The 10,662-nt window shown below is 39.8% G+C and overlaps 1 protein-coding gene across 1 annotated transcript; it reads right to left on the bottom strand.

Moving 5' to 3' along the window:
- Nucleotides 1–82: 82 nt before the first annotated feature.
- Nucleotides 83–10,084, bottom strand: tdrd1 (tudor domain containing 1). Its single transcript, XM_067488247.1, is given in 25 exon segments — nucleotides 83–648; nucleotides 758–801; nucleotides 918–983; nucleotides 1,125–1,544; nucleotides 1,685–1,852; nucleotides 2,999–3,127; nucleotides 3,227–3,343; nucleotides 3,708–4,058; nucleotides 4,271–4,438; nucleotides 4,663–4,770; nucleotides 5,137–5,268; nucleotides 5,395–5,628; nucleotides 6,035–6,205; nucleotides 6,601–6,708; nucleotides 6,858–7,034; nucleotides 7,506–7,589; nucleotides 7,710–7,872; nucleotides 8,072–8,215; nucleotides 8,306–8,485; nucleotides 8,584–8,664; nucleotides 8,755–8,815; nucleotides 8,970–9,084; nucleotides 9,636–9,696; nucleotides 9,789–9,820; nucleotides 9,931–10,084. Coding segments are annotated over 25 exon segments (3,540 nt in total). The 3' UTR covers nucleotides 83–576.
- Nucleotides 10,085–10,662: the final 578 nt, after the last annotated feature.

The raw sequence follows: 10,662 nt of genomic DNA, 5'->3' as shown, positions 1-10,662 counted from the left end.
GAATCAAGTGGAGGCATAAGCTTTAACATGTTTCACTTGGATTGCTGTGTGCAAAAAGGCACAAATCACATCACTCCCTCCATTGTTTTTTCAATCACAAAACGTTTATGTAAAACTTAAACTTGTGTGGAAAACAAATAAATGATGTTAGACATGCCACCTGCAAAAGGTGTAGACAGTTGGGATAAGTACACTGAAATAAAAAAACTCAAGATAACTGAGAAAGAACATGTTTAGTTATATTTCTGCCAGCTTTAACAAAGAAAGGTACTTTTAGCTTTTTTTTTCCCATGAAACCCCCAGAAATATTAAAACCTGTGACTGGTGTGACTGGAATTTAAATAAAGTTAAAAACATAAAAACCATTAGAGAATAGTACATATTAGTACAATTAAGTTCAAAAGGTCAGTAGCATCTTCTGAAATGAGGAAAACTATGAGGTTGGCAGAGGCTTCTGAAAATAACATTTGGAGTTGACCGATATTAGAGAAACATGGTCTAGGGAAAAAAACACAATTATTTTTTTTTTCCAACAAGCTGGAAAGCACAACTGTATATTTATGCACTTGGTAAATCCTATTTTGTCTGCCCTACTAAATGCTTGATGAGAGAAAGTTGCAGCTGCATCAATTGTTCCAGGTGATCTATCTGTAAAGTCAAGAGGGGAAAAAAAAAAAATACAGATTCAGCTTTTCTGCCCTTTGAAATTTTCATTTTCTCCAAGTTTAACTCAAATTTAACTCAAAACAGTTCTGACCTTAGTCTTCAGACTCTCACAGCAGCAGCTGCAAGTCTGAGGATCTGGAATTCAAATACAGAAGCAAGTGAATGCTAAGTAACCTTGGAAAGTGACAAAAAGATTCCAGATCGAGTCCAACAAAGTTTAAAACCATTCAATTCTTTTCTATAGCACATACGTTTAGGCTCTGTATTAGTCTGGGATACTGGCTCCATTTGCTCAATAATCCTCTCTGCTTGATTGTCTGTGGAAAAACATTACAACTTCAATAGCTGTACCTCACATGCCATCATTGATTATTTATTTGGTAAAGATTTACTGTTAAATCAATCTTAAAATAAAAAAAAAAAAAAAAAAGTGACTGTAAAGTTGTGATTTGACCAACCACTGACTGATGCTGTCGAAGTGTTTTTATTCTGTTGGGCAGCTGCGAGTGTTGACTCTGGTGTTGTGGTTGTGTCACTGGTGGCTGTTCCATTTTGCAGAACCTTTTGGCTTCCGGGCATCGACTTGGTTTGGGGGCAGTCAGGCACAGCTCTCGGACTGGGAGCAAGTGTGCAGCTGTCAGTTTGGTCGGTCTTCTGGGTGGTGGCAGGGCAGCAAGAACTACTCTCCGACTGTGCCTGTAGAGCATCCAAGATCATGGCAGTGACATCTCCACAAGAGCTCTCAGAGGGAAGAGTGAGTGAAAGAACGTTAGCAGAGCCATCAAAGGAATGGACTGTAGCAAGGACATCCTTCATTAGGACGGATCGAAACATCTGCTGCACTCCCTCTGGCCACTCTGCAGGAAAGTGCTCCTTACCTGTGATTGGAAGTGAAGGGGCAGAGGGGCTTGTAAGAGAGAGTGAAATGCTGCCACCAGTATAGAGCCCAATGGACACTTTTGGATTAAAAATGTATTTCAGACAAAAAAAAAAAAAAGATTAAATAGTAATGCATTACCAGTGAGGGTGCAGCGACTGATCTGAAAAGGAAGCTGCAGCATTTGACCAGGAATGGGCAAAATTCGGGAGAATGGGACCTTTTCAGTGTTGCCATAATCTGCATAGATGACACTTATCTCACTCTCGCCAGCTTCCAAGACTACAGCACGGTACCAGTTATTGTCAGCTGTGAATAAACAAATGAATGGTTGGTACTGGAACTGTGACAGAAATATTGGTTTACTCTCACACCAAAACCTCCAGAACTGTTTCGAAATTTCCTACTGTTGTCAAAAATGAGTATTGACTTTCAAGAGCTGATGCTACACAGCTGCCTTTAAGATGGGTGAGACTTAACAAACAAAACACCCTATAAACAGTGCTGCAAACTCAATTGAAGCAGACCCTGTTGTTCATTGAGCTCTATGCTGTATTTAAAGGAGAGACCTTCTTATATGCGGCTGTGCACAAGCTGTGTAATTATATCTACTTGCAGACACCAAATTACCAGCTGAGGTTTGCAGGGGAAACAACTGAAGGTGGGGTCTCAACAATAGCCTGCAAACAAACACTGGAAGGGAGAATGAGACTTTAGCTGAATTTTTAGCAACAGATTGTATCCCTTGAGTGGGACATGTGATGGATCACATGATCTGGATCACAGAGTCTTTTTCCTGTAATCATTAAACAATGAGTGACTGCATGTGCAATGGGGTTTTCCCCTTGCTCCAGTTATTTATTAAAAACAGGATGCAATTTCCTCACAAGAAAGAAGAATTTGCTTTTGTTTTGGTTTAACAAACATTTTTCTCAAGCACATCCTGACTTAATCCACGGCACATTTGCTGAGACTTAATCCACGGCACATTTGCTGAGCCAGGATGAGAAGGTGCAACTATGTCAGGTGTAGACACTTAAATTGTGTGAACGTTCACGCCATTCTTGACCACAGGATTGATCACAGAATTAGTGATGCAAAAAAGGGACTAGTGTGGACTTTCAAATAAAGATTTCAAACAAACTACATTGTCATTATGGGGTCTTGTTTGTAGAGTTGAGGAAAACAATGAACTTAATCTATTTTGGAATAAGGCTGTAACATAAAATGTGGAAAAAGTTAAGTGCTGGGAATATTGTCTGGATGCACACAGAGTTATTAAAAATTACAAAAAGTACAGTTACAAAAGTACCAAAAAAAATCAATTTTTATAGCAGTGTATGCTACAGTTTAGAAAACAACTTGTTTTTTTCTTGCTTTTTGAAAAAGACCTTTGACTTAAATGTAAATCTTAACTTATCTGACATGTATTTAATTAATGGAAGTGATCCTCACCAGTGAACTGGGCACAGCATGCTGCCCCAGAAGCAGGTCTACTCAGAGTAGCAGAAGATAAAGAGGCCTGGTTGTTGGTGCAGAAGGCAGCCACCTCCATCATCACCCCCTGAAGCTTCTGTTGGTCCACTGCACATAAACACACCGTAATTACATCAAGCAGATGAGTCACATCTGCACAATTTTGCACATCTTATGACAGACAAGGGCATAAGTGGGTGTCCTGACCCTGGCTGGGAACAAGTAGGTAGAATAGGGAAGGGCATGTGACAGCTGCAATGAATGGCTGAAAGGTCTCATTGAGAGGAAGCTCCATTGTCTTCCAATCCACTGGGAAAGATGAGACTGAAACAAAAGGTGTAGTTTTAAAAGGTGTAGTTTGTAGTGTAGTTTTACGCACATCACATTGCTGGATAATTTGAAGAGGGGGCAGAGAGTTGCACACCAACTCTAATCCAGCTTATTCAGATAAAACATTACTTCAATGACATTGAGATTTTTGACTGGTCAAAATTAAATCAGCACTGTCAGTACTTCTGTAATTAATTTCCAAATACTATAACCTGCTTCAAATTCTTAAAATAAAATATTTGAAAAAAAAAAACCTCTGGTTTTTACTCAGTATATCTTTCTCAGTAAAAGAAGAGAACAATATTTCCATCATGCTACTAAAATAAAGAGTATTTCATCTAAGCACACACTATCTGACCTTCTGATGGTGCTGCAGCCCCCCCTTCAGTAGGCACATCTTTGGACCTTGCTGCTGTCTGGCTAAAAGCTTGTCCATGTATTTGGCTGTGCTTATTTTCCTTTGAGGTCTTCTGATGTTCATCTTCAGAATCTGTGATTGCATGTGTCTCTTTGAAAATCTCTCCAGGGACTTTGGCTAGTTGCTGAGAAATTAGGACAGCTGCCACATTCTGCCCTCTGCTTTCCAGCTCCACACCATAACCTTGTGTGGTGACCGAAAGAACACGAGCAGAGAGCTGTTCACCATCCACCAGGGTCTGAAAACACAGCAGGGCTTCTCTGCTCCACTCTAAACCCAGGGGTTCCACACCTAAAAAAAACAAATTAAAAAAAAAAAAAAGAAATTTTGTCCCAAAATATTACAGATCATCTGTGATCTCTAGAATTTGATATGGTGCCAAATTTGGAGGAGAATTATGAATTACTTTTTTGGCTGTTAAAAAACAAACAACAACTCAAGCACAATAACTTCAGACAAAGCACTTAATATTTACTTGGAACAGATTTTCTTTCTGTCCCTACCTGTTAGCCAGCAGTGAACTGCCTGGAAGGGTAGAGTCAAGAGTTGGGGTGTAATGGATCTAAGGTGGCTCTTTTTCACATTCATAGTGTAACCATAGTCCACAAAGCTTACAAACGCCACATTATCGGACAATTCCTTCACCACGGCCCGATACCACGCTCCATTACCTGGAAACCAAAAAGCACTTGATTACTAACTGAAAGGTGTGTGTGTGTGTGTGTGTGTATGTATGTATATATACACACACACACACACATATAAAATTTAAGACTATATCCAAAAACTATCTTGCCATCATACCTACAGCACACACCAATTTATCAAGCATGTCATGTTTTAACAAGCTGATTTACAGTGTTCAGTACAACTAATAGACAGCAGTCAGTCTCACCAGAAAACATGGCACAGCAGGGCTCTCCGACTTTGGGGTCAAATGGGGTTGCATCTGCCTCACAATGTTGCTTCAATTCATTACCCAGCTCTATCAGCTTCTGATGAACTGACAGACACACAAATACACCAAATAAGCCTTTGTACACTGGGGGAGATATAAAGTAAATCTGAAATAATTATTTCATTGCAAAGAAAAACAAAGATTCTGCCAAATTTTGTACATGCAAATGAACTTTGTGTGATCAAAATGTGAGTAAGACAACAATACTGTTTGTCCGTGATCATTAGTTGTAATTTTGAATGATTAAACAAGATTAATATCCTTTAAAATATAAAGGAAAAATAATCTATACAGAAAAAAGCAATGCTATTAGGACAGATGCTTAATGGCACCCACTAATCAACCAACTGTTAAATTGATTTGCTGTCAAAAGTCTGTTTGTGGACCTCCAGTCTGATGAAACTACAATACCTGTAGGATTGTCCATGTGGCAGTAAAACTCCCCAGGGTTCTTTAAGACACTGGCTAACAGTGCCACTGTCTGGCCATCACGGGAAAGCTCAGTGCAAGACCACACCAGAGGCTCAGAGTTTGGAGGAAGTACTGAGGATTACATTTCCATAAAAAAAAAAAAAGAAAAAAGAATAAATTCATCACATACAGGTCTAATTTCACTTTGTGTTTATAGACAGGCTATAAAGTCATTTACTACATTCAGACACTGCCCACCTTGTGATTTTATAGCAGCACTACTGTTAGCAACTGGAGCAGGTACACCAAACCCAGCAGAAATCAACAGCTCAGCTACATTGGCCTGAGGATCACTGGCCTCATCCACCATGGCCACCAAGACTTTGCCCTCATGAGCACCCTGAATCTCAATGCGCAGTATTCTATTTGAAACCCTTCGCTGCAGAGCTAGCAGGCAGTCATCTGACCAGCGCCCCCCAGTAGGTTGCACACCTGAAAAGGACCCCAAAGAAAGACAGTGGATCATTGTCCGTGTGTTGATTTGGCATCGTATTTTGCGCCGGATGCCCTTCCTGGATGCCCTTCCTTAGGGGTTCAGTGTCTTGCCTAGAGACACTTTGACATATATAGGCAGGACTGGGGCTCAAAGCACTGACCCTGTGGTCTGTGGAAGACTGCCTTAGCAACTGAGCTACAGCCACCCCGGGTTATAAGCCATTTGATTTTGCATAAACATTTGTAGTGATGCAACTGTTCAGTGTAACTGTTTAGATGAAAGGTTGAATGATGATGTATAGAACATATGAAAATTATTATTTTTAGGTATACTGGGATTCCCTGGATTAAGTCACTTTGGTAATATTATAACCATCAAAATAGTGCAAAATGCATGTACAACCTGCTAGACCACAAGGCATAGCCTGCATTGGAAGAGCCAGTAGAGCAGTGTTGATGGGCCGCAAGTGGCCTAAATCCACCTCCTCGGAGTTGCCAAAGTCAAGGTAGCCAACACAAACGCGTTCCTCTGATGAATAAGCCAAAACATTCGCCCTGTACCACTGCTTGTCCTCTAGAAGACATATACAAAAGTCAGACCAGAGAGTCACAAAGTAGGACTGCCAGTAGTAGCTGTAAGATATTACAGATTTAGATATTCTACTGTATGTCTTCAGACCTAAGCCTATGCAGAGATTATTTCAAATCAGAGACAACACCTTCATTTTAAAATCTATACTGTCAAGCGTTTTCAGGCTCAAGTCATTTTAATTCACAACTGACCACACTAAATTTTTGGCAGTATAAATATTTTTCAGAGCGAGTGTTGAGAATTAACTTAAATCACAATATCGACCGTGTTTCTTTAGCATATGAAATATAACCAATCAGGATTCTTTTCAAATAACGCTTTCATTTTGCAGCATAATAAAGAGTGATGTCTTCTCCATATGCACATATATGTTGTACCTGAGAATTGGGCACAGCAAACGGTGCCAGGTGCTGGTCTGAAGTTCTGTGGTGATGAGACCTGACAGCAGTGTTCCCTCAGCTTCAACTGCAATTCCTGAATCACTCCTGTCAACCAAAAATCCTTAAGATTGTCCCTTAAATGCTGGCAAAATCATAGATTTTCCTTCATACACATTCCTTAACTATTTGTTACCAGCTTTTATTCTGACGTCCAAAGGTTTGATCTGATTGCACAATAAGCAAGCGTTACTTACCAGCGTTCTCCACTTTCTGGACAACAATATCGGTGGGTGACTGGAAGTGAGTGACCACAGCAGAAAAGGAGTCACCTACAGCCTGTGTCAGTGGTTTTGGAGGCTGAGCCCAGGTGTTGTCATCCTTCCCACTGGAAAGACGTCTGAAGTTTTCCAAGGATGCACTCATCATGGCATCTAAAAAAAAAGAAATGACAAAATGACAATTAATTATGAAGAGACAATTTTTGTTCCATTTCTGTCTACAGTATTAGGCAATATTTTCACTTTATAGGTAATCGTGTATGAAAACAGCACTGAAAAACGGTTAATGCTATAGTGCAACTTCATGGCATTTACTGCTAATCTGTGCATTTGATATAAAGAAAAAAAAAGAAGCTGACTTTAAAGCAAAATGTAGAGCTTACCCATAAGAGACAGCATGCATTGCTCTAAATGTTCTACCACCTGATCTTGTCCAGCATGTCTGTGCATGTTTTGATAAGTATATTGACTGAGGATTATTCCCACAGCTGTGTCTATATTATAAGTTGATAAATTACAAATATGCAAGCAACCTCTAAGTCTCCCCATTTTTCTTACACGTCACAGGACTGGTCTGTAGACTGATTTGACATGGGATGGGCACATAAAAATGAAGCTGCTTACCAATTTCCTGCTCAGTCGGTGTTACGTTTGCCGTTTCCTTTGCTGCATAACCATGCTCAATAAGGAATGTGCTCAACTGCTTTCCTACAAGAAAAAGGGAGACCCTCATTGGAGATATGTGCAATTTTTCCCCCTGCCTATCACTATCAGAAATCACAGCTTATGATGGTGAGATTATTTATATTGAAACTTTGTATAACTTACCCATTGAAAGTAAGATATCCACCAGATGGATGTGGTTCTCTACTGATTCCACCAGCCTAACACTCACAGTCTTACCAGCCAACATCTGTGTCACTGCAAAACAGCACTCGCCAGACCACTTGCCTGCCACTGGCACCACTCCAGCAATACGGCACTCCATTGCCTGGAAGTAGCAGATGCAAGTGGTAATGTAGGACGCCACAAAATGTCACAGTGAATGTTATGTAAAGCGCACCATTATAAATCTGGATGGTGCGCCGCATTATTACTGTCCTTGGGATTTTGATGATACCCATGATTGGCAGATTAGGTGCTTATAAAGACTGATACAACTGATTTTGGTGGTGAGAATATGGACTTACACATGGACAGAATGGCTGGATACTAGTAGCTAGGGGCCTGATCTTCCCCAAAGAGACCTCCTCTTCGTTACCAAAGTCTATGTAAAGGATGTTAGCCATCTTATGGTCAGCAGTCAAATTCTGAACAAGGCCTCTGTACCAGTTCTACATAAATAGAGGCAAACACAAGTGATTAAGTCAAAGATCAAAGCAATATAAATATCTGTCAAAGTGTTCAAGAAGGCCTCAGCTCACCAGATCAAAGGAGAACTGTACTGCACAAATCTCACCCACATTTGGTACATATGTTGACAGTGTGGGACAGCTGTAGGTTTTCTGAAGCTCTGTGCTAATGCTTTGCAGAGCTTCCAGAAGTTCGGGAATTTGTGCAAGGAGGAAAAACCTGCCAGGGCTATAGAACTCTACAACAGATGCCTGAAAATATGTACAATTATAACAGAATAAAGCAGTTTCATATTTGATAACAGTCCTTAATCAGTCCTTACAGTTAAGAAGAACAGGGTGTGTTGTACCTGGATATCTGTCCCCTTAATGATTTTTGTGGTATGCAAATCCTTCAAATAGACCCTCTGTGGGCTGGATGCATCACCATGCTTCATAAAACAAGGGGAAAAAAATGCTCTTTTATGCAATACTATTTCAAGTTGTCCAGCTACATTGCTTAAAAATGTTGGCTGCATTACCTTCAACAAACTACCCCTGTCTCCTGTCACTGATGAAACTGTGATATCCTTTGGTTTCGCTCTTCAGATGAAAGAGAAAACATGATTTGTTTATTAGGAATTTAAAACTAATTCAACTTCATGCTGGTGAAGTACAAAACCATCAACAAAACTGTTGTCGTCGACATAAAAATGTAAACTGATAGTTGCGATCACCTATGAAAGACACAGCTTACTTTACAGGTTCTAAGTCAATGGACTTGCACATGTGTCTGTGTGCCTTCCAGTCTTCTGTCTGACACACCACAGAGCAGTACGGCGTTTTCTTGCAGCGCTTGCACCGGAAATTACCTGCCATACATCACTGAATTAGACTTCATAAGAACACTTTAAAAAAGAATTACAAAATCGATTGCATACCCTATATCAAAGTGTTAAACCTTTTGTATAAAACACAGAAATATGTCAAATTTGAGGACATGATAACTTTTCGTGCATTCACTTTTCTAAAGGACAACATTAGACATGTTTTAAAAGTATGACAAACATTCACATTCTTTGGTTCCATCACTGACAAACCCCTCGCTTATTTATCTGCACCTTCCCATGAAAACTCAAAGCACCAGGAAATATGTATTACTGACACAAAAACACATTTCTTGAGGTATATTTTTACACTTGTATGGCTTGTAGTGTTTTATACACCAAGTAGTTTCTTATGGCTATTGTGTGACATGAAAGACACGTTTTCGTGGACACAGATTAACGTACCACCATGAATAAAAGGCAAAAAGAGCACTTATATACACACTTGCCTGGTGGCTTAATAAGTATGAATACCATCACCAAAACTCTCTGGTAGGAAGTTGCAGGACATTCATATCTTTAAATTGTACTTTTACCTTGTTGACCACAGAAGTTACATAAGTATACAGTCAAAGCTGGTGGAGTGGATCCTAGCAACTGGGAAGGCAGGAAAAGGGCACTTAGAAACAACTTTGTACCGTTTTCACAAGTGATATTAAATTATGATGAAATGCAGCTCTGACACATACGGCAGATTTATCCCTGCTGAGGGGTGAAGAACCTGACAAAAACAAAGAGGAATAAATGCATAGAATTTTTAGCAGCTAATAATATTGTTTGTATTGTATAAACTATTTGACATTTTTACAATTACCCAAATAAGAGGACCACGGGCGGTATGTGATAACTGCCTTATTTGTTAATTTTGGCACTTACAGTCTCGAATGGCGTTAAATGTTTCACCCGGCAGAGCCACGGGGCTCGAAAAAGGCTTCCTCAAGGGCAAATTAGGCCTAACAGAGTTTGGGGAAAGCCTGCGGTTCATGGCGCTTGCTGTCAAAATCATGGACAATAAGTGAAGTCAGATACGTTAGGAAATATGTGAAATTATAAGAAAAATGCACCGAGTTCAGTTTATCCTTAAAACATCCCCCTTGGCTAGCTGACCAACGGTGGAACCGCTAAAGTTAGCCAACTTTAAGTAATTACAACTTCACAAGTTAGCTCATTAATAACATTTGCTCGTTAACTGTCCTGGTGGTTTGGCTAAAATAAAATTAACCTTATTCAAACGCAAACACCATCATAGTTTGACACCTAACTTACTATACAAATATATATACAAGTAACATATGTTTTGGTTTTATATTGCGCAGTCACAATTTACCTGACAGCACGTGTTGGCAGGAGAAGTTAAAGTGCTGCACATGCGCAGTAGCTGGCGTGCAGATAGACCGCGTAAGCGGTTTTAACATTGAATCGCTAGACGGGATATTTCTTGGAGAAATCCGTAATTCAATTCTTCCTCAAAAAGAACATTTCGGACGTCTCCACCAGAATTCTTACTAAGAAAAGTCCCTCCCACTTTAGATATCTACAATCCTATTGTTAGCAATCATAATT

This window comes from Channa argus, chromosome 20 (assembly GCF_033026475.1).
Source record: "Channa argus isolate prfri chromosome 20, Channa argus male v1.0, whole genome shotgun sequence".
In the NCBI taxonomy this organism is placed as follows: Eukaryota; Metazoa; Chordata; class Actinopteri; order Anabantiformes; family Channidae; genus Channa; species Channa argus.
This window is presented reverse-complemented; position numbering and strand designations above follow the sequence as displayed.